This window comes from Notechis scutatus, chromosome 8, assembly GCF_049901735.1.
Source record: "Notechis scutatus isolate UNSWTSFEM ecotype Mainland chromosome 8, rNotScu1.2, whole genome shotgun sequence".
NCBI classification, from domain to species: domain Eukaryota; kingdom Metazoa; phylum Chordata; class Lepidosauria; order Squamata; family Elapidae; genus Notechis; species Notechis scutatus.
The window spans coordinates 24,294,252-24,321,649 of NC_142016.1; the positions used below are offsets into that span (position 1 = coordinate 24,294,252).

A 27,398-nucleotide genomic window follows, 5' to 3' on the forward strand; every position below is an offset into this window, starting at 1 on the left:
TGACCGTTGTACCTGCCAGGTTAACCATTCAATATCATCAATGGGTGCTTTTCAGGCCCCTTCCTCTGTCGTGGGGGGGGGGGTGAAGAGGAGGAGGGGGCTTCCAAATCGCTTTCAAGGCCGGTGGGAGACATCCAGTCAAGAAAGAGGGGTCTCCCCTTTTTCCACTCCCCACCACCCTCAGGCCGGCTGGCTTCTGATGAATCTCCTCTACACACACACACACACACACACACACACAAATCATGGTGCAAGCAGTCATCAGATGCATGAAAACTTGTGCCTAGGACTTCTTTGTACGGACCGGGGCAGGATGGGGGCATGGAAAGGTAGCATTTGAGCCGCAAGGCAGAGAACTGGCTTGCTTGTTTTTGGGGTAGGGTTTTTAAAAATTGATTTATTTTATTTTATTTTATTTTATTTTGCAAGAAAAGAGCAAAGAAGGGAGGCAGAAAAATATATAGAGAGGTTTCGGGGACGGGGCCTGCCCCTGGTCTGCAGCCCGGAGTGAACTCTCTCTCTCTCTCTCTCTCTCTCTCTCTCTCTCTCTCTCTCTCTCCCTCCCTCTCTCTCTCTCTCTCTCTCTCATTGTGGTATAAATATTATGCAGTGTAACAAACAAGGAAATGTCGTGATTTTTTTAAAAAAGAAGAATGCAATAAAAAGGAATGTTTTCTCCCTTTTTTGTGGATGTTCTGACTTGGGATCAGGTAACAGATAATCAGAGTTGGACAGGACCTTGTAGGCCATCTAGTCTAACCCCCCCAAGCAGAAGACCCTACACCATTTCTGACAGACAGCAGTCCAATCTCTTCTTGAAAGTCTCAAGTAATGGCGCTCCCACAACTTCCGAAGGCAACTTCTGTTCCATGGGTTGATTGTTGTCACTGAAAATTTATCATTTCCAGGTTGAATCTCTCCTTGTTCAGTTTCCATCCATTATTCCTTGTCTGGCCTAAAGGCGCTTCAGAGAATAGCTTGACCTCTTCCTCTCTGTGGCAGCCCCTCAAATATTGGAAGATGGTCTCCTGTCTCCCCTGGTCCTTCTCTTCCCTAGACTAGCCAGGCCCAGTTCCTGCAACCGTTCATCATATATTTTAGCCTCCAGTCCTCTCATCATCCTGGTTGCTCTTCTCTGTACTTTTTCCTAGAGTCTCAACATCTTTTTTATAATGTGGTGACCAAAACTGGATGCAGTACTCTAGGTGTGGCCTTACTAAGGCTTTATAGATTGGTATTAGTACCTCATTGGATCTTGATTGTATCCCTCTATTAATACAATTTAGGATTGCATTGGCTTTTTTGGCTGGATCGGAGCGCCAGGAGGGAACGCGAGGCAGGTTTTCAGAATACAGTGGAACCTCGGGTCACGAACGCTTCTGACCACGGCCAAATCGGCCGCCGGCCAAAAACAATCCACAAAAAGTTCGGACTCTGGTCGTGAACACATCCATCCTCAGGTGGCGATCAAACACAGCTGCGACAATTTCCCCTTCTGTGCCATTTTTTTGTTTTGTTTTGCATGCATGCATGCACAGTCAGTCTCGCTTCCGGTCACAACCACATCAGGTTGTAACCAAAGTCCTGGAACGGATTACGGTCATGACCTGAGGTTCCACTATAGACGGAATGAAATGAAATTGGGGCCTATAAACCATCCAGGATGGATCTAATGTCCACCAACTTCCGATGGAAGGGAATATTTACAGCCCGGGGTTGAACTTTGGGGTCATTGGTGCTCTCTGAGCTTGTTTTCTTGCAGACGTTTCATGACCCAGCTAGGTAACATCATCAGTGTTACAAGAGAGGGGTTTGAGGAGTGGGGGGGGGGAGAGAAGGAAGAGGGTTTTTTCTTCTTCTGAAGAGCAACTTAGATTGCTGTAAAAGACCCAAGAGAGAATCTGTGGAAGTCACTCTTAATCAATAAAAAAATAATCCATCATTATAAATAACATATCAAAATCTTAAATCCCAGACCTACCCACTGGGGAGTTTTCCTTTGTAATTGAAATATACAAATTCCTTCTTCAGGGCTCCGTTTTTTTCCAATTTCAGCCAGGCAGGCTGTGTGAAGGGGTATTTCCCCCAGCCCTTTGTGTGCCCTCTGCACATGCTTAAGAGATGTTTCCCACCATGCTCCTTCCTTCAGTACTTAGAATTTTCCTTCCTAACGGAAAAAATGCCCAAATTCGCCACTATTGCACGTCCAAATTTCTCATTTGTGGGCTTATTTTTGCAATTCCAGCCAGGCTGGTGTAACTCTAAGAGAAGGGTATTTCCTCAGCCTTTGTTGTACTCTCTGCACATGCTCAGAGATGCTTCCAGGCATTCTTGGGTCCTCGGATGGGTGGAAGAGGGATTTAGTCAAGCCCATCTGCTTCGTACAGCCCCCAACAATGCAAGGCCTGACCTTGCAAAGAGAGGCGGATCCCCCGCCCCCGCTCTTTCAGGGCTCTCTGACTCCCCCTTTCCCCCCTCAAGTCCTCCTGCCCCCCCATAGCTCTTCCACCCACATTACTCTGGGTTGTATTTAGAGCTTCACTTCCTAAGCCGCTTTGCTGTCCGAACCAGAAAAGCGAAGGATCAGAGCTCAGCGTAGTAAGCTCAGGAGACGAAACGGCAACAGGCTGAAAGTAGGATTGTGCGTGTGTATTTCCAGGCTGTGCTTGCATTATCTTCCTGCCGGGTGTGTGTGCGTGTATGTGTGTGTTTACTGGCTGCCCCAAGACAGGAACCCTTCGGGGTCACCGTTTAAAAGAGGACAACGTAGGTCAGAATTGCAGTATCGATAGAAGGGGGAGTATATTTGAGGGTTGAACTGAGGGTGGTCTTGGAGCTGGGTGGTTTTCTTGCAGACCTTTCATGACCCAGCTAGGCAACATCATCGGTGCTAGAAGGGAGTGGGGTTTGAGGAGGACTATGGGGTCCTTGATGTTTTCTGAGCTTGGTCATTTTCTTGCAGATGTTACATTACCAAACTAGGTACCATCATCAGTGGTAAAAGGGAGTGGGATTTGTGGAGACGGGAAGAAGAGGAGGACCGTGGGGTCCTTAGTGCTGAGCTTGAATGCTTTCTTGCAGACGTTTCATGACCAGCTGGGTAACATCATCAGTGCTAGAAGGGAGTGGGATTTGAGGAGGGGCACTGTGAAGTCCTTGGTGCTCTCTGAGCTTAGTAATTTCCTTGCAGACGTTTCCCTTACCCATCTGTGTAACATCATCAATGCCAAAGTGAGGTTAACAGGGACTTTCTGGGGTGGAGTGGGGAGGGTGGACAGACAGACCCCCTCCCCCTCCTCGCCATCTCTCCTCTCCACGCTGACTCATCCGCATAGGGAAGGGCGATCTGATTGATGCCCGTACCTGCAGAGGTCTAACAGCTGCCAACCTGGCATCATTCCCGCAGTGGGAGGCGGAGGGAAATGCGGGCTTTGGGACTGCAAGGAAGGGGGGAGCGATGCAGAAGACTGCGGTCCTTTCTTTGGGGGAAAGCAGCCCAGTCTCTGGACTCATAATCTTATGACAAGAATTTTAGAATTTAGTTACTCGACTTTATTGTCACTGCACCTTGTACAACGAAATCAAACCCCGTCTTCAGTGCCCATCGTGACCATGAAAATAAACATAAACGCACAACCTTCACACGCCACACATTGAATTGTAAACCCCTGAAATTGCATTAATATTGCACTCTGCAGCAGAATTCAAAAGAGCTCCTGCCCTGGGGTAGAAGCTGTTGTTCAGCCTATTTGTCCTTGTTTTTATTATTCTGTACCGTCTGCCAGATGGTAATAGTTCAAAAAAAAAGGGGTTCCCAGGATGAGATGGATCTTTGAGGATGTTTTGAACTTTCTTAAGGCAGCAGGAGCTCTTCCAGAGAGGGGAGAGGACAACCCAGGATCCTCTGGGCAATGACATTAACCCTTTGGAGTGCTGTCCTATCTGCCCCTGTGCAAGTGGCAAACCCTACACAGGTGTGTAGTAAGTTAAGATACTCTCTATGGTGCAGCGGTAGGTCACCAGTAATTTTTCATCCGTCTGTTGTTTTCTGAGAAGTCGCAGGTAGTCTAATCTCTGCTTTGCCCTTTTGACCAGGGCTGCAATGTGAGCCCCCCAGGTCAGGTCCTCTTTTAGGGTAACACCCAGAAACTTAAAACTGGCCACTTTCTCCACTCGGTCTCCACTGATAAGCCGGGGCTGGATGTCTGATCTGTTCCTTCTGTAATCCACTATAAGCTCCTTGGTCTTATTGGTGTTGAGGACTAAGTTATGGTCTCCACACCACGAAAGCAACCGTTGGTCCACCTCATCTCGCTAGACAGACTCATCCCCCCCAAAGACGAGTCCCACCACTGTTGTATCATGAATTGGGTTCAGTCCTCTGCTTAAAGCATCTGACCTGGACGATTGAAAACCTCCATAAACATTCGCTTCATGGCCCCTTAAAAGTTAAAACGGCCCAGAGGAAAGGAACGTATGACCGCTCCTCACACGTATGACCGTCACAGCATTCCCATGATCAAAATTCATGCTTGACCATCGGCAGATATTTACAGCGGTTGCTGCCTCCTTCAAGGCAGGACGATTGCCAGGCATTTGGGATGCTGCCAAGGGAAAACTTGCAGCTCGGGGTTGAACTGTGGGGGTCCTTGGTGCTCAGAGTTTGGTTGTTTTGTTACCAAACTAGCTAACATCATCAGTGCTAGAAGGGATTTGCGAAGAGGAGGAGGAGGAGGAAGACAATGACTGCAGGGTCCTTGTTGTTGAGGGTTTTTTTTTTTGCAAACGCTTCATTGCCAAAGTAGCTAACGTCTTCAGTGCTACACAGGAGTGATGTCTGTGGAGAGGAGTTGGTAGTGGTGGTGAATGACGAATATGGGGCCCTTGGTGCTCTGTGAACTTGGTGGTCTTCCTGCAGACATTTTATTACCAAGCTGGGTAACATCGTCAGGGCTAGAAGGGGGAAAAGATTGGCCGAATGGAGGAGGAGGAGGAACAGGAACATAGAGTCCTTTGTGCTTTCGGAGCTTGGTGGTTTTCTGGCAGACATTTTTATTACCCAGCTAGGTAATTTCATCAGTGCTATAGAGCAGGGGTCTCCAACCTTGGCAACTTTAAGACTTGTGGACTTCAACTCCCAGAGTTCCTCAGCCAGCAAAGCTGGCTGAGGAACTCTAGGAGTTGAAGTCCACAAGTCTTAAAGTTGCCAAGGTTGGAGACCCCTGCTATAGAGGGAGTGAGATTTTTTGGGGGGCAGAAGAGGAGGAGGAAGAGGGCAACTGTGGGGTCCTTGCTGCTCTCTGAGCTTGGCGGTTTCCTTGCAGACGTTTTTATTACCCAGCTAGGCAACATCATCCGTGTCCAAACCCTCAAAAACCACGAAGCTCAGAGGACACACTCGGGATGCTCTCCACACGACGTTCTGGTCCCCTCCGAACTGGGCACCACCGCGCCTTCCTTCCCCGTTGACCCTTCTTCTCTTCTACCCCTGTGGGACCTCTCCCCACACCCACCCCAGACATGGGACAGGGCATCCCGTTGCCCCCCACCCCCCAGCTCCCATCTTCAGGACCCAGTGCAGGCAACTAACACTTTCGGGAGTCTGGTGAGGCAAGACTTCTGCTATTTTTACGCCACAGTTAAGAGGCGCTTTGGCACATGGCAGCCAGGGTGTGTGACCCGGTGTGAATTATGCACCGTTCCTGTGAGGTGCTACTGAGAGCTGAAGCAGCAGCGGGTTGGGGGGGGGATTGGGGGAAGGGGGGAGAAGCACAGAAAGAAAAGAGAAGTAGAGAAAAGAGAAGTGGGGGACACCAGGGTGGGCTGGGGTAACAGTCTCCTTGATAGTCCCTTGATGCCCGTCTCCGTCAGCCGGATTAAAAGCCAAGGGGAAGCAGGGAGAGAAGAGATGGTGTCACCAGTTATGAGACGAGATGTTCCTGAGATCTGGAGAATGGCCCCTCTTCTTTTCCTTCCTTCCCGCTCCCTGCCTCCCTCTTTTCCTTCCTTCCTTTTCCTCCCTCTCTTTTCCTGTCTTTCACCCTCCTTTCTTTTCCTTCCTCCTTTCCTCTCTTCCCTCTCCCTGCCTCCTCCTTTTCCTTCCTGTCTTCCACCTTCCTCTCCCTGCCTCTCTCCCTCCCTTCCTTTTCTTCACTCTTTTCCTGTCTTCCTCCCTTTCTTTTCCTTCCTCCCTCTTTTCCTTCCTGTCTTCCACCCTCCTTTCCTTCCTCTTTTCCTCTCTTCCCTCTCCCTGCCTCCTCTTCCTTCCTGTCTTCCACCTTCCTCTCCCTGCCTCTCTCCCTCCCTTCCTTTTCTTCACTCTTTTCCTGTCTTCCTCCCTTTCTTTTCCTTCCTCCTCTTTTCCTTCCTGTCTTCCACCCTCCTTTCCTTCCTCTTTTCCTCTCTTCCCTCTCCCTGCCTCCTCTTCCTTCCTGTCTTCCACCTTCCTCTCCCTGCCTCCCTCTCCCTCCCTTCCTTTTCTTCACTCTTTTCCTATCTTCCTCCCTTTCTTTTCCTTCCTCCTTTCTTCCCTCTTTTCCTTCCTGTCTTCCACCCTCCTTTCCTCCCTTTCCTTCCCCTGCCTCCCTCTTTTCCTTCCTTTCACCCTTTCTTTCCTTCCTTCCTTCCTCTCCCTGCCTTCCATCCTTCCTATCTTCCACCCTTTTTTCTTTCTCTCCCTCCCTCCCTCTTGTGCTTGAGGTGGGAAAAAAAATGAAACTTTGATTTTGAGTTTTAGAGATTAGATAATTTGTTGTTATAGAAATGGCTAGTTTTAAACTATTATGTCAAAGCAAACAAACAAAAAAAGTTGAGGTTTGACGTCAATGCCTTATTTTACTGCACCGAAGGGAGTCAGAGATCAATGCCTTTTCGTTCTCCCCTCACCCACTTCTTCTCCACAAGTTCCCCTTCCCTATTTCTCCTTCTTTTTGCTTTTCTATTATTTTTGTGTATCGTAAATCAATAAAACAGTTATAAACATAAAAAAAAAAGAAAAGTCCATTGTGGCCCCAGGAAGAAGAGCGGAAGCAAGCAAGCCAGCCAGCCAGAAGCACCAGGGCAATAAGGTTGGTTGGGCCACAGACACACCCAGAACAGGGAAATGAACTGGGTCCTTCACCTGTGAGGCTCAAGGGCTGTTGGAAGGGACTGGCAGGAAGGAAGCAGGAAGATCGGGGGGGCAAAGGGGCCAATGCAGCCCAGAGACCCTCCCCGATCCAACAGATGCCCCAGAATAAACTAGCCTCCTGCCAGCTTGCAATCTCCCGCAGGGATCTAGTGGGCGAGCCATCGTTTTGCAGCATGGGAAGCTTACGCCCGAGACGTTAAAATATTACTATTCCTAGTTCATGACGTCCTGCCCGGGGCGGGGGAAACCCCCAGCTGGCAGCTCAACCCCGAAGGGAGTTAAACCCTGGGACATTTTAATCCTCTTTGCTTTTGGTCTGCAAACGGGGGGGGGTGGGAGGGAAAGAAATCGAAGGCCCTTTTCATCGGAGAGAGGCTGTTGGAGGAAGGAAGCGGCGATGAGACAAAAAGAAAAGGAGAGAGAGATTTAGGCCTGAATGAGAAGGGGGAAAAGGATCCTGGCTCTGCAAAGCAGGTGTGCAGGGATTTGGCTTCACAGTTGCGGCCAGGACGGTCGTAACGGGGGGGCCACAAAGCTCAGCAACTGGGCTCCATTGCAGCCCTAAGTGGAGGGCTACCTGCACGGTGCGTAGCCCCCAGGATCACGGCACAGCCTGGAAAAGGGGCGGTGGGAGAAGACCAAGCGGATTTCACAGCCACGGTGAGGCTCCCTCTCCCCCTTACACACCGGTGGCCCCCCTCCCTCCCCGAGGCGCATTTATCTAAAGTAATCAAACGATTGCTAATCTCCCCGATTAAGACAAGAGCTCCAGGCCGACCAGCTGCAGATTTGAAGATCTGGCTGGATCTGTTCTTGCTAGGAAAAAAAAGCAAGAGACAAAAGAGGGAGGGAAGTCGATCCTCTGCTTATGGGCCCCGGACCCAGAGTCACCTTTCCAACCCAGGGTCCTCCTTCGATTGTGGGGTGTGTGTGTGTGTGTGATACAATTCCCATCATCCCCTAACCCAGAGGTTCCCAACCTTTTCTATACCCCTAAAAAGCTTGTGATACCATTTCCCCAAAAATACGACCCACCCTGAAAGTAAGTCCTAGTTTGATTTTTACACATGCACCCAATATAAGCCCTACCCCCAAAAATAAGCCCTAATTAAGATCCCGCCCACTCGAGTGGATGGGTAAAAATTAAGCTGCCCTACTACTTACCTTTGGACAGTTGTAGCCAGGCCTCGCACACCCCGACACCTGCCTTGCCGGCCCATTTTTTTCTGCAGCCGGCAAGGCTTTCCTGAAGGCCTCTGTAGCTGATAAGAAAGTTCTGGATCGATCCAGAGCTCTGTTATTGGCTGCAGAGGCCTTCAGGAAAGACTTGCTGGCTGCAGAAGAAGATCCTGAAGGCCTCTGACAGTGAAAAGGAGGCCTGGGAGCGACACACACACAAGTGAGGTTAGTCAGTGGATGACATCCCCCGAAAATAAGACCTGGTGCCTTTTTGGGTGGCCCAAAAATATATAAGACAGGGTCTTATTTTTGTGGAAACACGGTATATTCTCACGCACCTCTTCAAAAATAATGCTAAGCATACAATTCTACACACACACTATAATTTTGAAACTTCTAAACCCAAGTTTTTCGCACCCCCTGGAATATCACCTCCAGGGTTAAAGACAAAGGAGAAGAGGCGAGGGTCTCTGGTTGGTTGAAGGCCGTGGGGGGATAACCCAGAGGAAGGGGAAAGAATCCAGCAAAACAGACTCGAGGTTGGTTTGTGGCGTTTTAATGAAACACGTGGGAGATCTCGGGATGCTAATTTTTGCGCTTCTATAATCTGCAGGGAAGACAAGGTGGGGAGAGAAAAGAGGAGTGAAGGAGGTGTGCCATAATTAAAAAAAACAAAACAGAAGGAGCTGGAAATTTGCTTTTCACCCCTCGCTACCCTCCCCCCACAAAGTGAGAAGTGATGGGAGAGAAAAGAGGAAAAAATAGATATAAATCAGGTCATCGCTGAACCACCCAGCCTGGATGGGGTAGAAACCCACAGCTCTGGTGGGGTGTCGGAGAAGGGCATTGGGTTGCAATCCTGTGCCGCGAAGTCCCAGCCTCCATTTTTGGGGTGGGGTAAGCGTCTTTCCATGATTATCTTTCCCACTGAGATGAAATTCTTCCATTCTTAAGAATCCCAAAGGTGTTTTTTTTTCAGAAGGCAATTGGACTTTCTTGGTTTTTTTTTCCCCAAGAGGAAGGCTCAACAATTCTCAGAAAGAGAACTAATGACCAGATGACTGCAGGGAATATAAATCCTTCCATCCTCCACCATTCAGTCAGAACGGAGTAAGCTTCTCGGATGAGAAGCGAAACATCTTCAAGGGGAAAAAAACAAAGCAAGTCCAGGTGCCTTTTGAAAAAGGACCTTTGACCTTTGAGAATCTCCATAGATATCCCTTCTTAAGACTGAAAATTGGAGGGTCCAGGACTGCAACCAGCTTCAGATTTGGGGATCAAGCCCTCCCAAAAGAAGTAAACAAAAACGTGAGTTTCTCAACCTCAAATACAAGAGAAACAAGAGGAGGTTTCCCCCCCAAGCCATCAGTTTAGAAAGCCTATAACGGCTGCTCCTGATGGGAGTTGTAATCCATCCCAAAGGCACCAGCCTTAAAGCACCCTTCTACCCTGGCCCTGCTTCAACCCAACTGGACCGGTCAGCTGGTCTGGCCAGAGCTCTTCCCAGCCCCAAAGCAACTTACGTGATTTCCCGGAAAGCTCGCTTTTCGACGTATTTCAGTCGGTATTTCCTTTTGAACCTGGGCAGGGAAGAAAGCACGTTATTTAGAGTCCTCTACAGCTGAGGCACGTCCCTTCCAGGGAGGAAGGAAATTAAACTGGCTTGTTTCCATCCAAAGAGGCTGTTGTCACAAGTTGTGTGCAAGGGAAACAGATGTAGCACTATAAATAATGTTGACATTCCTTGTCCTATCGATCAATATCACTTAGCTAACGGAAGCTTACATAGCTGCTCTCCGTCTTTTGGCTTTAAGAATCTTTTTTTTTTTTTTAAAGGGGGGGGGTTCCTCAATAGTGTCGGATAATTTGTGTCATTCAACAGTTCCTGTGATGACCCAGGGCGTGGCACAGCACTATTACAGCTTCTCTGACATGTTGTGATGACCCAAAGGGGCGTGGCACAAAGGCAACCCAGTTAGATAAGCAAGAAAAGTCCCTTTATTATCTCCAACTTGGCCCCCAATGTCCAGGTTAGCTTCTGGCTGGAGAAAAACTCTAGGAACAGCCTTTGACTACACAGAATTCAGTCTAAAACATGGCCAACACAAACTGTAACTTAAAGTCCAAACAAGCCAAACTGAAGTAATTAGTTTGGCAGGGCAGGTGAAGGAATTTCAGACTTGAAAGCACGGCAAAACTCAACACAGTTGGGAAGACACCAGGAACCCAGATAAGCCACAACAATACCAGAGAAATTCATGATTTGCTCCCAACAACTTGCTGTGCGCAGCTTCCCTTTTTAAACACTGTGTTCCCAGCTGCAGCTCGTGAAGGGAATCAGGGCCCTTTCCTCCAAAAGCCACACAACCCACATTGCTCCCTTCTCCGTTCCTCCCTGCGTGACCTAGGATGAAGAGGGGGTGGGCCTGCGTCTTCCTCCAAATTCCCTCTGCCTTGCTCTACCTCTCCCCTGCTCTGCGCAGCCGGCCTTTGCCCTTCCCCAATTTCTTCCACAGCCAATGGAGCCACACTCCCACTCCCTGTCAGCTGCTCAGCCTCCCCCTCCAAATCAGATTTCGACAGGGTCATAACAGTTCCTGATCTAATGTGGGAATAGGTTTTAGGCACAAATACACTAATTATTGCTAATTTATTTATGGAGCCATTGTTTTACCAAAGTACCCAAGGCATGAGGGACTACACAGGTAGTCCTCGACTTACAACAGTGAGTTTAGTGACCGTTTGAAGTTGCAAACAGGAGTGAAAGAAGGGCCTTAGGACCGTTTTTCACACTTACGACAGTTGTTAGCATTCCTCAGTCACGTGATCAAAATCCAGCTGCTTGGCAACTGGCTCCCATGTATGATGCTGAGTGAGAAATTGGCTAAGCGCATTTTGCCCCCGTTTTACGACTTTTCTCGCCAGAGCGGTGAGGCGAATCAGTGCATCTGTTTAAATCAGTCGCACGGTTGTTAAATAAATCTAGTGTCCTCCTTGGCTTTGCTCATCATTAGGTCGCAAAAGGGGCCCCCAGGGACACTTGTGGCCATCATAACTATGAATTCAGCTGGCGAACCTTCAGATGTGCATCACGTGATCATGGGAATGTTGCAATGGTCGTTAAGCGTGAGAAAAATAAGTCCTTTTTTCCCCCCAGTGCCATTGTAAGTTTGAACAGTCACTAAGCGAGCTATTGCTAAGTCGAGGACTTACCTACAGTTTAACATTTTACTGTACGCTGCTCAAGAGTCCTGCTCTGAGGGAGATGGGCCGTTCAAAACTGTGAGAAATAAGTTTGTAAAATTTAAAATACGAAGCCGCTCCCTTTATGGTCCTGGTTAGGGGACGCAAGGTACCACTTTCTGCTAGAAAGAAGAGGGGAGCCACAGATGCTGGTCAGGGAAACGAGCCACAAGCTCCTTGAAGGAAAGAAAGGGAGGCCCCTGGCTAGGAGCTGGAGGAAAAACAAAGGTTTCGGTGACCAGCATCGGAGAAGCCCCATCCCACCCCGTCCCACCCCAGGTACTCACTTGGCCCGCTCTCGGGGTTCGATAATGTTGCGCTTCTGTAAGCTCTTGAAGCGGTCCTTCAGGATGCTGCCTTCCGGCTGCGGGAGAAAAGACAAAACATGAGCTCAGGAGGCCCACAGCAAGCAGAGAACGGGAAGGGGGAAGGAGAAGGGAGGCTCAGCTGGTCTTTGTGTTTCAGAGATCAATTAGGAAAGCTATCAGAGATGCCCGGGGGGGGGTGGATGGATGGAAGGAAGGAAGGAAGGAAGGAAAACAAGAACAGGGAGGGAGGAAGGGAAGAAGGAAGGAAAGAGAACAAGAAGGGAGGAAGGGAAGAAGGAAGGAGAACAAGTATAGGGAGGAAGGAAGGGAAGAAGGAAGGAAAGAAAACAAGAACAGGGAGGGAGGGAGGGAGGGAAGAAGGAAGGAAAGAGAACAAGAAGGGAGGGAGGGAAGAAGGAAAGAGAACAAGTATAGGGAGGAAGGAAGGGAAGGAGGAAGGAAAGAAAAGAACAGGGAGGGAGGGAAGAAGGAAAGAGAACAAGGGAGGGAGGGAAGAAGGAAGGAGAACAAGTATAGGGAGGAAGGAAGGGAAGAAGGAAGGAAAGAAAACAAGAACAGGGAGGGAGGGAAGAAGGAAGGAAAGAGAAGAAGGGAGGGAGGGAAGAAGGAAGGAGAACAAGTATAGGGAGGGAGGGAGGAAGGAAGGAAAGAGAACAAGGGGGAGAGAGGGAGGAAGAAAGGAAATTCTATTTACAGTACAGGAAGTCCTTGACTTTACAACCAAAATTAAGCCCAAAGTGTCCCAACCCCCTCCCTCTCCTCCCCCAACACCTCCCGAAGAGGCTCTGCTGGGCGATGAAAGTAGAACTTTTCACGCCATCTCAGCTCCTCATGTACATTCAGAGAGGTGCCTTCCTGCTTGGTGGAGGGAAGAGCGATTGTTCTCAGGGTCTGCCAGGGTGGGAGGCTGGGGAAGGGGACAGGCTGTGCGAAGGAGCCCGCCTGCAAGCCGAGGGTTTAAATAAGGGGCCCTGCTGCTCTCTGAGCTTGGCTCTCTTTGTTCAGGCGCTTTGTTACTCAAGACTAGGGAACCTGAGAAGTGCTAGTAGAGAGTGGAGTTTGTAGGGAGGAGGAAGAGGAGGAAGAGGAGGACTGTGGGGCCCTTGGTGCTCTCTGAGCTTGGCTGTTTTCTTGCAGACATTTCATGACCCAACTAGGTAACATGATCAGTGTTAGAAGGGTGTGGGGTCTGGAGAGGAGGAGGAGGAAGAGGAGGAGGAGGAACAACTGGGGGTCCTTGGTGCTCTCTTGAGTATGGTGGTTTCCTTTGCGGACGTTTCATGACCCAAACTAGGTCACATCCTCAGTGTTAAGAGGGGAGGGGAGCTTGCCGGGGGGGAGGAGGAGAAGAATATGGCCTCCATGGCACCCTCCGAGCTTGGCTCTCTTTATTCAGGTGTTTCATTCCCCAGACTAGGTCACACCATCCCTGCTGGCACTGAAGGGAGAGAGAGGGAAGGGCCAGGCTTCCCAAAAGCACCTCCCAGAATCCATCAGGAAAAGCGGAAATACCCCAAGCGCGGAATCGAGCTCATTAGAAAGGGAGACCCCTCCCTGCTTCTCTTGGGGGGGGGGAAACCCCTTTTTGAGCCCCGAGACTTTCTGTGCGCAGCTCCACCATGCTCTACTTACAGTCTACTTTTGAATGGGTAAATAAAGAGTGGGTTTCGTATTGGCCCACCGGGAATGCAATTGTGCTTTTAAACTTCTTTTTTTGGGGGGGTGTGTGTGTGTCATTTGCTAAAGGGGTAAACCAACCCTCCCTGCTGAGAAAGGGAGGAGGAGGGGGCTGCAGGAGGGTGCCTCAGTTCCCTGATCCTTACCCACTCGGTAGGACCAGGGGGTCCCCTGGGGTCCTTCACATTCCCAGCAACGGCTGCTGCAAATTCTCCGAGCGCAAGGATGGGTCTCATCATTGGACACCAGGTGTGTGTGTGTGTGTGTGTGTGTGTGTGTGTGTGGAATAGTGAAAGGCCCCAAGCCCCCTCCCACCCCAACGGAACCCCTTCTCTGTCCGTTACCCTCCCTTCATTCCATGGGGAGGGACTCTTCCCCCCCCCCAAGGGCCAGACCTTAATAGATCATCAGAGTCGGAAGGGACCTTGTAGGTCATCTAGCCCAACCCCCTTCCCAAGCGGGAGACCCTCCACCATTTCTGACAAAGGGCAGTCCAATCTCTTCTTGAAAGCCTCCAGGGATGAAGCTCCCACAACCTCCGAGGGCAACTTCTGTTCCCAAAGCCTCTACAGGTATAGGCCTCGACTTATGATCACCACCGAGCCCGACACTTCTGTCGTTAAGGGAGCTTGGCCCCCCTTTTACGGCCTTCCTTGCCTCCGATGTTAAGTGAATCACCGCGGTCAATAAGTTAGTCATCCGGTTGTTGAGTGAACCCGGCTCCCCCGTTGACTTGGCTTGTCGGAGGGTGGCAAAAATCAGGCAGTGGTGGGATTCAAATAATTTAACAACCATTCTGACTCGGAGGAGCGAACAGCTGACAGGGAGTGTGTGGCTCTGTTGGCTGTGGAGGAAGGGGAAGGGCAGAGTCTGGCTGGGCAGAGGTAGAACAAGGGAGAGGGAGTTCAGAGGAAGACCGAAGCCCACCCCCTCTTCATCCTAGGGCACGCAGGGAGGAACGGAGGAGGAAGCAACAAGAGTTGCATGGCTTATGGGGGAGGAAAGGGCCCTGACTCCCTTCATTAGCCACAGCTGGGAAGAGAGTTTAAAAGAAATGCATGCTGAGTGCAGTAGCTGCTGGGAGCAAATGTGAGTTTATCTTGTGTTGACTTTGCTTATCTGTGTTCCTGGCATCTTCCCAACTGTGTTGAGCTATTGCCGTGCCTTTATGTCTGGAATTCTTGCTCCTGCCCCGTCAGACTAATGACCTCATCTTGCCTTGATTGGACTTAAAATTACAGTTTGTGTTGACCATGTTTTGGACTGAATTTCCTCTACTTAAAGGCTGTTTTCTCGTGCCCAGAAGGTAAGCTGGACATTGGGGGCAAAGTTGGCGCTAATAAAGGGATTCCTACTGATTATCTGACTGGGTTGCCTTTGTGATGATCTTTGGGTCATCACAAACCAGTTCTCTGCCCTGATTTCTTCTAACAACCAAACTGCTCAGAAAAGTTAACCACTGGTTCTCCCAAAGTGGTGCCCACTGGCTGAATCCCACCACTGGGATCAGATGACCTTGGGACACCGCAACGGTTGTAAAGTATGAACCGGTTGCCAATCATCTGAAGTTTGATCATGTGACCAAAGGGGAGGCTTGCAAAGGTGGTAACTGTGAAACACGGCCGTAAGTCACTTCCCCGGGCCATTGTAACTTCAAAGAATCGCTGAGCAAATGAACTGTTGTTAGTCGAGGACTATTTCTGGATTCTGCCCAGCGTCTCGCAAATGGGCAATGGGGTTGGGCACTTCCTCTTCCCAGCAAGCCAGAGACAACTAAATGAAAGCCTTCTGCAACCTGGCACCATTCAGTGGATGGGGAAGAGCAGCTCCAAACAACCAAGGATGCCCCAGCTGGAGAGAGACTTGATGGAGAAGCTGGCGTAATTTGAGCCGTGGCTGGCGCAGAGCAGAGGAGGAACCGAATTCACCCGAAGGAGACCTACAGATGGGTGGCCTGCAGCAGGACAGGAAGATGGCAGGGACACCACCTGGTCTCATCTCTCTCTGCCAGGCAGGGGTGCCAAAAGGCTGGGGCGCCGCTTACCCTTAGCGTCCTCAAGGACTCCGCCAGTTCACTGCTCAGCTGCACGTCCACATCGGGTTCTTCGTACCTGCCGGGAAAAAGATGATATAAACAGGAGAGCAGCTTTGCTTTCTGCCACCCCCCCCTTTTCTCCCCCATCCAAGCCCTTTCCTGCTCTCGTTTTATTTCTTTTATTTGTCAAATTTATTGGCTGCCCATCTTACCCCAGGTTGAGTAACGCTGGGCGGCTTACAATCTTAAAAAAAAAAAAAAAATACACCCACAGAAAAACTAAAAGGCATTAAGTCGAATAATCTGAAAGAACCAAACGCTGCGGACCCGATTAAAAGATGGGGCGGGCAGGAGCGGGATTTGGGGGTGGGGGGAGGAAGATGGGATCTGTTGTTTAGGGATCAACCACCTCCCCTGGGAGGCTTCCCCCCACTGGAGGCCCAAGCTAACTGGCAGGACCAGGTCTTTAGGCTCCTGAGGGAGTTTGGGTGGGTGGGAGCTGATCTCATGCCGGGGGGCAAGACGTTCCACAGGGCGGAGGGATGGCAGGGAAGGCTCTTCTCCTGGAGCCTGTCAGCTGATCTGAAAGGGACCTTGTGGGTCCTCTAGTCCAGCCCACTGCTCCAGCAGGAGACTCTATACCATTTCAGACCAGTGGTGGCCCAGTGTCTTTCTAAAAACCTCCAGTGATGGAGCATCTAACAACTTCTGAAGGCAAACTGTTCCACTGGTTCAATGTTCTGTCAGGAAATTTCTCCTGAATTCCAGGTTGCTTAGCTGAGTTTAGATTAGTTTCCATCCGTTGCTTCTGGTGTCCCAAAGGTGCTTTTTTTCCAAGAGGCCACTACTGGGTTTTCTTGTTTTCCTCTGAAGTTTTGCCTCTCATCTGAAGAAGCTTCTTGGAGGAGAAGTGAAACGCCTTCCAAGAAAAAGAACAGAAAGTCCAGTTGCCTCTTGAAAAAAGGATCTTTCGGATAATCATGACCCGGATGACAGAGAACCTCCAGGGACTTGTGGAAATAAGTCGATTCCCCTCTTCTTTGGGGCAGCCCACAAAGGACGGTTGCAGGAACTGGGCCTGGCTGGTCTAGGGAAGAGAAGGACCAGGGGGAGACAGGAGAGCATCTTCCAATATTTGAGGGGCTGCCACAGAGAGGAGGAAGGGGGTCAAGCTATTTTCTAAAGCACCCAAAGGCCAGACAAGGAATAATGGATGAAAACTGAACAAGGAGAGATTCAACCTGGAAATAAGGAGAAACTTTCTGACAGGGAGGACCATCAACCCATGGAACAGAAGTTGCCCTTGGAAGTTGTGGGAGCTTCATCACTGGAGACTTTCAAGAAGAGATTGGACTGCCGTCGGTCAGAAATGGTGTAGGGTCTCCCGCTTGGGAAGGGGGTTGGGCTAGATGACCTACAAGGTCCCTTCTGACTCTTGATTATCTGTTAAAGCCCCTCAGATCCTGGAACCCCCTTGTCCTTCTCCTCCACTGCACTTGCCATACCCAATTCCTGCAACCATCCTTCTCCAGTCCACCTTGGCCCCTCTCGCTTACTTGAGCCTGCCCAGCCGCTTGGGCTTGACGGCCTCCAGTTTGCGCTCGGCTTCGCGCCGCTGCTTCCGGCGTTGCAGCTCGGCCTCCCGCTGCTTCAGCTGCAGCCGGATGGATTTCAGCTGAAAGATCTCCTGTTTCCTGAGCCGGGCGGCCTTCTCGGAGAGCTCGCGGGCTTTCTGTGCCAGGAGAGAAGCAACAGCAGGGGGGAAGGGAGGGGAGTCAGAGCGGGTGGGGGCAGCTGGGGTTTCCTTCAAGGGACTTGCAAGCCAAGGGCCGCGTCTTCCCAGCCCCTGCCGGGAAGTGCTGTGGGGTGGGGTCTCAGTGGGTTCCCACAAGCTGGCATCTCCCTTGCCTTGTGCAGAGCTCACGCAAAGGCAGCAGATGGCAGCGCCAGATGGCGGGGCGTTTTGAGAGCCACAACATCCTCGGCACAAGGGCTGATAAGCGCCGGTTGGCTGGCAGCCCGGAAGGCAACCCTGGAACGGTGGCATGGTGGCTTCAAGGATGGCTCGGAAAAGGAATCCCTGCCCTGCCCGTCACACGACCACACACAACAACGCCGAGGGTCCCAAAGGAAACGGTGGCGAGTTTAGTGTATTGTCCTGGCACCTCGTACAACAAGGTCAAACACCATCTTCAGTGCACAGCATGACCATGAAAACGAACACAAACACACATCCTTCACACTCCACACGTTGAACCGGAAACCCCCGACACCGCACCGACACTGCACTATAGAGCAGAATTCAATAGAGTTACTGCCCTGGGATAGAAGCTGTTTTTCAGCCTATTTGTTTTTATTATTGTCCGGTACCGTCTGCCAGATGGTAATAGTTCAACGCACTTTTGAGCCGCTCGGAAAGGTGGAGCTGCTACCTTCACCGGGAAGCCCAGGTAAGCTGGGAACTATGGGGATTGTAGTCTTAACGCTTCTAGAAACCGAGGTTGTACAAAGCAGATTCCCCTGCCCCAGAATCTCCATGGAGTAGGCCAGGGGTCGGCAATCTGTGGCTCTGGAGCCGCGTGTGGCCTTTTCATCCCTCTGCGGAGGATCCCTGTCGCCGGTCAGTAAAAGGAAAAAGGATGCCGCACTAGGAGACTCTATGGTGGGGGGAACCAGACTTCTGGACAGCAGAGGAAAAAGGATGCCATGCTAGGAGGAGACTCTATGGTAGGGGGAACCGGACTTCTGGACAGCAGAGGAAAAAGGATGCCATGCTAGGAGGAGACTCTATGGTGGGGGGAACTGGACTTCTGGTCGCCTCCAGAATTGAATGGGGGGCTTCCGGTTAGGACCGTTGTGGCTCTAAGGTTGCCGACCCCTGGGCCAGGCGAACTCACCAACTGCTTGGCGGCTTTTTCTTTCTTGCGCTGCTGTTCTGTTTTCTTTTCTCTGACCGCCGTCGCTGTGAGGAGACGGGAGGCCTCGCCGGAGGCTGCCTGCAGATCCTCCTCCGGGGGCCTGGGTGGGCTGCCCTGCCCTTCCTCGCCTTCCGAGTCCTCTTCCATGAGCCCCTCGCACTGTTCCTGAAACACCGACTCCTGTGCAAGGGGGCAGGAGAGAGAAGAGGAGCTGAAAGGGAAACCCCAGAGGAGAAGGAGGAGGCAGGCCCTTGACCACTGAAATCTACCCTCTGGGACTCACTGAGACCAACAGACTCGCAATGAACTGTGTGTTCCATCTGACCCGCCACCGTTTTCAAAGGCCTTCACACAACCCTGCCCAGAAGCCCAAGGGGAGCCCAGTTGTGGGACTTCCAGGCGCATCACGGCCCCACAGCCCGACTTGCATTGGCAAAGGCGAAGCGTCCCAGCGATTCTTTCCACGCTTTGGTGATTTCTATCTAGAGACATTTTATTTTGTATTTTGCCTTCGTTGTTTTTATTTACAGCTCAAGTCTGTAAAAAAACTGAGAGGCGGGCAGTTTGGTCTAGTGCAGGGTGTCAACCTTGGCCACTTTAAGACTTGTGGACTTCAACTCCCAGAATTCTCAGCCAGCTTTGCTGGCTGAGGAATTCTGGGAGTTGAAGTCCACAAGTCTTAAAGTGGCCAAGGTTGGACACCCCTGGTCTAGTGGTTAAGGCAGCAGGCTAGAAACTGGGCACGGAAGCCGTCTGGGTGACCTCGGGCCAGTCCCTCTTTTAGCCCAACCCACCTCACAGGACTGTTGTGGGGAAAATAGGAGGAGGAAGGAGCATTAGCTCTGTTTACCACTTTGAGTTATTTTGTAAAAATAATAATAAAGCTGCTCATAGCTTTGTAGTCTGCCAGACGGCCCCATCCAGAAGATTGGGTGGGGTTGGGGGGTTGAAAAGCTGCCCCAACATCATTGAACTGAGGTTACAGTTAGAAAACATTCCTTGAAATATGACCCCCAGCCCCTGCAGATTATCTCCTTCCACGCGGCTGCTCTTCCTTTCTCCAATATTTAAAGTGGGCCTGAGTCTCCAGTTTCCACCAATACCATCTCTTTCACGCCATGCCCACCCGGAACAGGCCAATCCTGTTGTCCCCCTCGGAACTGTGACACCCCCCCACACACACACCGTGGGGAAAGCCCTTCCTCCAGTCGTTGTGATCTTCTCTCTGAATAATTCTATCCCAAGAAGAATTCAGGACAGGGTTCAGCCCTTGTTCGGGACTGGCCCTCCTTGTTGTTTGGGTACCAGCCCTCACCTGGGTGGGGGCCTCAGCGGCGGTGGGGAAATTCAGCTGACGCTGCAGCCTCTCCTCTGCCTTCTGCCTCACCAGCTCGGCTTCAAAGGCCTGGAGGAGCAATGCCTGTTGGGGTCGGGGGGTGGGGGGTGGGGAAGGGGAGAGCGGGGTAAGAGAAGAAAACAAACCCCAGTGAGAGCTCTTCACACAGACCTCAGCAAGCCTCCCCACCTGGGACCCCGCGTGAAATCCGCCCCCAACGGATCGCTCGGGGTTCTCAAGCGCCAGACAGGAGGGAAAAGGAAACGCCCCTGCCGTTGCGGCAATTCACCCAGCGTTGCCGGTACCTGGTGAGACTGGAAGCTGGGATTGTAAGATCCTCCCGGGGAGATGACCTCCATGGCGGGCAGCTCGGACGGGGTCTTCTTCAGCCTGTCAGGACGCTGGAGGAGGGAACATCGCAGGAGGGTGAGGCTCAGCCCGCAGGCCGCCGTTTCCCCCCACCCACCGCCCGCTACGGGACGGGCCCAGCGCTTACCTTCACAGGCTGCTTCTTGGTTTGTTCTAGGAAAAAGGCGTCCTGCCCAGCCAGAGCTTGATCAAGGGGGTCTGAGGGCAAGAGAAGGAGAAGCAGTTTGGTCTAGTGGTTACAGCACCAGGCTAGAAAATGTTGTGAATTCAAGTCCTGCCTTAGGCATGAAAGCGGTTTGGGTGACTTTGGGCCAATCACCAGGAGACTGGGAGTTCTAGTCCCATTTCAGGCATGAAAGCCAACTGGGTGACTTTGGGCCAATCACCAGGAGACTGGGAGTTCTAGTCCCATTTCGGGCATGAAAGCCGACTGGGTGACTTTGGGCCAATCACCAGGAGACTGGGAGTTCTAGTCCCATTTCAGGCATGAAAGCCAACTGGGTGACTTTGGGGCAATCACTAGGAGACTGGGAGTTCTAGTCCCATTTCAGGCATGAAAGCCGGCTGGGTGACTTTGGGCCAATCACCAGGAGACTGGGAGTTCTAGTCCCATTTCAGGCATGAAAGCCAACTGGGTGACTTTGGGCCAATCACCAGGAGACTGGGAGTTCTAGTCCCATTTCGGGCATGAAAGCCGACTGGGTGACTTTGGGCCAATCACCAGGAGACTGGGAGTTCTAGTCCCATTTCAGGCATGAAAGCCGGCTGGGTGACTTTGGGCCAATCACCAGGAGACTGGGAGTTCTAGTCCCATTTTAGGTATGAAAGCCGGCTGGGTGACTTTGGGCCAATCACCAGGAGACTGGGAGTTCTAGTCCCATTTCAGGCAAGAAAGCCGACTCGGTGACTTTGGGCCAATCACCAGGAGACTGGGAGTTCTAGTCCCATTTTAGGTATGAAAGCCAGCTGGGTGACTTTGGGCCAATTACCAGGAGACTGGGAGTTCTAGTCCCATTTCAGGCAAGAAAGCCGACTGGGTGACTTTGGGCCAATCACCAGGAGACTGGGAGTTCTAGTCCCATTTCAGGCATGAAAGCCGGCTGGGTGACTTTGGGCCAATCACCAGGAGACTGGGAGTTCTAGTCCCATTTCAGGCATCAAAGCCGGCTGGGTGACTTTGGGCCAATCACCAGGAGACTGGGAGTTCTAGTCCCATTTCAGGCATGAAAGCCGGCTGGGTGACTTTGGGCCAATCACCAGGAGACTGGGAGTTCTAGTCCCATTTCAGGCATCAAAGCCGGCTGGGTGACTTTGGGCCAATCACCAGGAGACTGGGAGTTCTAGTCCCATTTCAGGCATGAAAGTCGACTGGGTGACTTTGGGCCAATCACCAGGAGACTGGGAGTTCTAGTCCCATTTCAGGCATGAAAGTCGCACTGCGTGACTCTGGGCCAATCACTAGGAGACTGGGAGTTCTAGTCCCATTTCAGGCATCAAAGCCGGCTGGGTGACTTTGGGCCAATCACCAGGAGACTGGGAGTGCTAGTCCCATTTCAGGCAGGAAAGCCGGCTGGGTGACTTTGGGCCAATCACCAGGAGACTGGGAGTTCTAGTCCCATTTCAGGCATGAAAGCGGCTTGGGTGACTTTGGGCCAATCATTAGGAGACTGGGAGTTCTAGTCCCATTTCAGGCAAGAAAGCCGACTGCGTGACTCTGGGCCAATCACTAGGAGACTGGGAGTTCTAGTCCCATTTCAGGCATCAAAGCCGGCTGGGTGACTTTGGGCCAATCACCAGGAGACTGGGAGTTCTAGTCCCATTTCAGGCATCAAAGCCGGCTGGGTGACTTTGGGCCAATCACCAGGAGACTGGGAGTTCTAGTCCCATTTCAGGCATCAAAGCCGGCTGGGTGACTTTGGGCCAATCACCAGGAGACTGGGAGTTCTAGTCCCATTTCAGGCATCAAAGCCGGCTGGGTGACTTTGGGCCAATCACCAGGAGACTGGGAGTTCTAGTCCCATTTCAGGCATCAAAGCCGGCTGGGTGACTTTGGGCCAATCACCAGGAGACTGGGAGTTCTAGTCCCATTTCAGGCATGAAAGCCGACTGCGTGACTCTGGGCCAATCACTAGGAGACTGGGAGTTCTAGTCCCATTTCAGGCATCAAAGCCGGCTGGGTGACTTTGGGCCAATGACTAGGAGACTGGGAGTTCTAGTGACTTTGGGCCAGTCAGAAATCTTTTTCATTTCACTCTCAATTTCAACCGACTTAAGGTCTTCTTGGGTCTATGGCTACAAGCTGAATAAACGAAGGCTTACTTGAATCTGCCCAAATGTCATAGAACTCCCTAGAGGGATCCGTCCCGCTGTCTGCTCCGGCTGTGTTGGCTTTGGGAGGGTTTTGTAACCTTTGCTGAAGGAGCCGTTCTTTCCGGGGCACCAACCCCTTTTCTGCCAGCTTCTCCCAGAGTCGCTGTTTCCGCTTCAACTTCCGGCCGTTGGGGACCTGATAAGAAAGGATGCTGAGGAGGAAGGAAGCAGGTTTTAGGTCGGACAGCTTGGCACAGCTCAAAACAAGTTAAAATGGCGTAATTCACATCTTCCACTAAGCCAGGGGTGTCCAACCTTGGCAACTTTAAGACTTGTGGACTTCAACTCCCAGAATTCCTCAGCCAGCAAAGCTGGCTGAGGAATTCTGGGAGTTGAAGTCCATAAGTCTTAAAGTTGCCAAGGTTGGACACCCCTGCACTAAGCCATAAATCACAGGTAATAAACTGAAGCGGTTTCATGGGGCTAGCTCAAAATCCTTTCTCTGCATGCCAAAGGGCAAACTTAAGACAATCCTCTATTTGAACATTCATCGCGACATTTTCCATTTGAAGAAGATGGCAACAATGGGACCATTTCTTTGGATTTCCAGAAGAATCTCAATTTTTGGAAGCAGCTCTACTAGTCCTTGACTTATTCATTTAGTGATTGGTTGAAGTTACCATGGCACTGAAAAAAGTGACTCACGACCATTTTCCAGCATTCCCCATAGTCACATGATCAAAATTCAGGTGGCAACTGGCTCATATTTATGATGGTTGCAGTGTCCCAGGGTCCCCTTTTACGACCTTCTGATAAGCAAAGTCAAAGGAGTTTCACTTAACAACTGGGTTACTAACAATCAACTGCAGTGGTTCACTTAAAAGCCGAGGCAAGAAAGATCGTAAAATGGAGCAAAAGCCAGCTGTCTCACTTAGCAACATAGATTTTGGGCTCAACTGTGGTAATAAGTCAAGGACTATCTATAAAAGGATAGTGCTTCAAAGATGACACCGGACAATCAAAAAGTATTCCATGAAGAGTTATATGGGAGAAATTCTGGGATCAGGGCAGCCCACAAGGGAGAGGGGAAAAATGATGGCAATTTTCGAACATAGCAAAAACTCAGAAATGGAATCTGAATATTTTTCAAAATGACAAAAACAAAAAGGAATTTGGTTGTTTACTTCAGTTTTTCACTTTTTCAACTGCCCTGGACTACTAAAGCCACAAGAAGAGACATACAAATTAATTAAAATAAGACCCATTCCTCTGCCTGAATCAAACATCCTTGCCCCAAAAATGACAGAAAAGAGATCCTGAAAAGGAATGAAGATGCTGGCTTCCCCACACACGTCTCAACGAAAGACAGAGACAAAACTCACTCTTTGGGCGGAGGGACCTTGGAATCCGGCTGTAGGATCAAGTCGATCTTCAGAGGTTTCTCTTTGGCTGCTTGCTCTTTCTGACCTGGAACAAGAACCAAGGCAGGAAATGAACCCAGGCGTGCCAATCACACCAGGGGTAGTTAACAGCCAAGGGGACTCTAGCAATGAAACCACCCGATTAGGTCTCTTCCCCTTATTGTGCTCTGCGTCCAAAATGCCTGGTCAAAAACTTGATTGGCCGGTGGCACTAAAGCTGAGCTGCAAGAGAACTGTAGCCAGGTCCCTTTATTATGCTTTCATTAAAAAGATCATTATCATTGTTAAAAACGTGATTTTAACTGTTTTAACGTTTGAATTGTAGTGTATTTTTGAATTATAAGTTGCCCAAAATCACTGATCAAGATGAGCAGCTACAGAAATGGAATAAAAAAGCCTGCAAATCTTTACTTCCAAGGTGCCAGCTAAGGGAAGAACCAGAAAACACCATTGAGCGAAAGCGATCGGAATGAATCACTGATGATCTGAAAGAAACAGATTACGGGGATACTGCAAACCACTGAAATGACTACTAGTCTTACCCTCAAGTCTGACTGACTTTTCCCCTCAATTTGGTTCTACGTTCCCATTTTTTAGGTACTCGAGTCCCAAAAGGGTTCTGTTGGACTTTACAAAAGCAAGACAGCAAGGAAAATTGACTTATTTGAGTTGTGGTGCCTGGAAAAGGCTCCTGCATATTCCTTGGACAGCAAAGATGACTAACAACTACTGGAACGCGTAACACCAGACATGTCACTGAAATGCAAAATCACAAAACTGCGGCTCACTTATTTTGACCGTCTCATGCAGGGGAATTTCCTGGAGAAAGCAATTATGTTTGGAAGAGTTAGAGGTAAAAGGAAACCAGGCCACCAGGAAACAGGGTGGCTGGACACCATCAAACCTGACCCCAGCCACACATTCAATGGAACAGGGGTGTTAAACTCAAGGCCCATGCGCCAAATCTGGCCAAAGGGGTGGTTAGATCTCACCTGCAGGGGTGCCCTGAAAACAGCGAAGGATCAGCCCACTCGACCCTCCCGAGCTCCGTTTTCGCTGGCAGAGGGTTGCAGGAGGCCTTTGCAGCCGAAAACGGAGCTTGGGAGCCTGTTTTCCCTAATAGAGCACTCGGACCACCGCAGGTGCCCCCGACACGTCAAGTTGGCCAAGCCCCCCAGGTAAAACACAATCCTGATGCGGCCCTCAATGAAATCGAGTTTGACACACACCCCCCACCCGCAATAGAACAATTCAAAATAGTCGTGCAAGATTGGGAGATGTGGAGAAGACGTGGCCCATAGAATCGCCAAAAGTCAGGCACAACTGAATGGTTAACATCATCGTCATCATCACTGTGTTGCAACCTCTCACCTTGTTGTTCGTTGCTGGTATCTACAAAGAAGAGGCTTTCATCTGGCTTTTCCGACACTGGTCCTCTGGGGAGAAACACACACATAACAGATATATATATATATGGAGCCTCTGTGGTGCAGTGGTTAGAGTGCAGTATTGCAAGCTACTTCTGCAGCCAGCTGCCTACAATTTGGCAGTTCAAATCCCACCAGGCTCAAGGTTGACTCAGCTTTCCGTCCTTCCAAGGTGGGTAAAATGAGGACCCAGATTGATGGGGGCAATATGCTGACTCTGTAAACCGCTTAGAGAGGGCTGTAAAGCACTGTGAAGCGGTATGTAAGTCTAAGTGCTATTGCTACAAAAGACCCGAACACGCCAAGACCTGCATACACACACACACACATACACACATGCAGGTCTTGGCGTGTTTGGGTCTTTTTCTGTGCAAGATTGAGAGTATCTTGGCAACGTTTCGACGAGGTCCCACTCGTCATCTTCAGGCTGGTGCTTTTGGCTTCGTGCTTGTGCGAAAAATATAAATAATCTTGATGAAAGACCATGAACTATATTTCTATATTTTTTTCTTTTTCTTTCTTCCTTTCTTTCCTTTCCTTTCCTATCTACCTACCTACCTATCTGAGAGAGAAATTATACATATAGAAATATAATTCACGGCCCTTCCTCAAGAGCTAATACATTCCTGGGTTCTCAATAATGGGAAGCAGCCAGTCTTCTCCTCCCCAATTCTTAACCCTGGGTGGGTGGGTGGGCGGCTTCATAACCCTTGCTGCATCCCCAAGGTCACAGGGTCAAAATTCGGATGCTTGGCCACCAGCTCATACTTATGACAGTTGTAGCACGGGGGTCACGTGATCCCCTTTGGCGACCTAACAAAGCTAAGTCGATGGGGAAGCCGGATTTACTTAACAACTGCGCAAGCAAACGTAACCTCTGCAGAAATCCGCTTAACAACGGTGGCGAGAAAGGTCGTAAAATGAGGCAAAACTCCCTTAATAGGAAAGATGGTGGGGGAAGAGCTCCATGGTGGTCGTAAATAGAGGACTACCTGTAATTCCACACAACTGTTCGTCCCCCCCGTGCCCGCGCATGCGCAGCACAGCCTCGAGGCTTCTCTCCCTATGCTGGCTCTGAGGGGTAGACTGCCTCCGAACCTGGAGGCTCTATTTCTCCTATGCATCCCCCCCTTCCCTCCGCTTCAGAGGCCGGGATCTCCCGGCCTCCCTAGGCCTCACCGCGCCTCACCCCAAGTGCCGCAGCTCCGAGACCCGCTCCTCCAGCCAGTCCCCGAGGTCCCGGCCCAGCTTGGCCTCGGGGCCCCGCCAGCGCTTCCAGCCCTTCTTGCGGTTCCGGGCGCCCCGGCCGCCCACCCGCCGCGAGGGGAGCTGACCGGGGTCACGTGAGTTGGCGCTGAAGCCCAGGAAGGAGGAGGAGGAAGAGGAAGATGCGGCCGCCTGAGGAGAAGCGCCCGGCGCCGCCATCTTGCGCCACGAGAAAAGAGAGAGAGGGGAATGAGAGAGAACCGGAAGAGGAGGGGAAAGAGCGCCGCCCTCACGGAATAGGAAGGGGGAAGGCGGCTTCCGGCGGAGAGTGGCACCATTTGCGTGGAAGAAGTGGACGATCCCCCCTCATTAAACCACAAAGAGGGGAACTATAGAATCGAATCGAATAGGATAGAATAGAATAGAATAGAATAGAATAGAATAGAATAGAATGGAATGGAATGGGATGGAACGGAACGGAACGGAACAGAAGAATGGAATGGAATAGAATACAACAGAATAGAATAGAATGGAATGGAATGGAATGGAATGGAATGGAATGGAATGGAATGGAATGGAATAGAATAGAATAGAATAGAAGAATGGAATAGAATAGAATAGAAGAATGGAGTAGAATAGAATAGAATAGAACAGAACAGAACAGAACAGAACAGAACAGAATAGAATAGAATAGAATAGAATAGAATAGAATAGAATAGAACAGAACAGAACAGAACAGAACAGAATAGAAGAATGGAATGGAATAGAATAGAATAGAATAGAATAGAATAGAATAGAATAGGAGAATGGAATAGAATA

At 50.4% G+C, this 27,398-nt stretch overlaps 1 protein-coding gene across 1 annotated transcript; it reads right to left on the reverse strand.

The window, feature by feature from the left end:
• Positions 1 to 8,839: 8,839 nt before the first annotated feature.
• NOP53 (NOP53 ribosome biogenesis factor) lies at positions 8,840 to 26,822 on the reverse strand. Its single transcript, XM_087971203.1, has 13 exons — positions 26,563 to 26,822; positions 25,318 to 25,382; positions 23,908 to 23,992; positions 22,535 to 22,737; positions 20,343 to 20,413; positions 20,152 to 20,247; positions 19,826 to 19,930; positions 18,490 to 18,690; positions 17,149 to 17,324; positions 15,602 to 15,668; positions 11,839 to 11,915; positions 9,832 to 9,888; positions 8,840 to 8,915 (listed from the first exon to the last, which is right to left on the reverse strand). Exons 1-13 carry the CDS (start codon positions 26,796 to 26,798, stop codon positions 8,909 to 8,911), a joined length of 1,446 nt encoding a protein of 481 aa, XP_087827329.1. The 5' UTR covers positions 26,799 to 26,822; the 3' UTR covers positions 8,840 to 8,908.
• Positions 26,823 to 27,398: the final 576 nt, after the last annotated feature.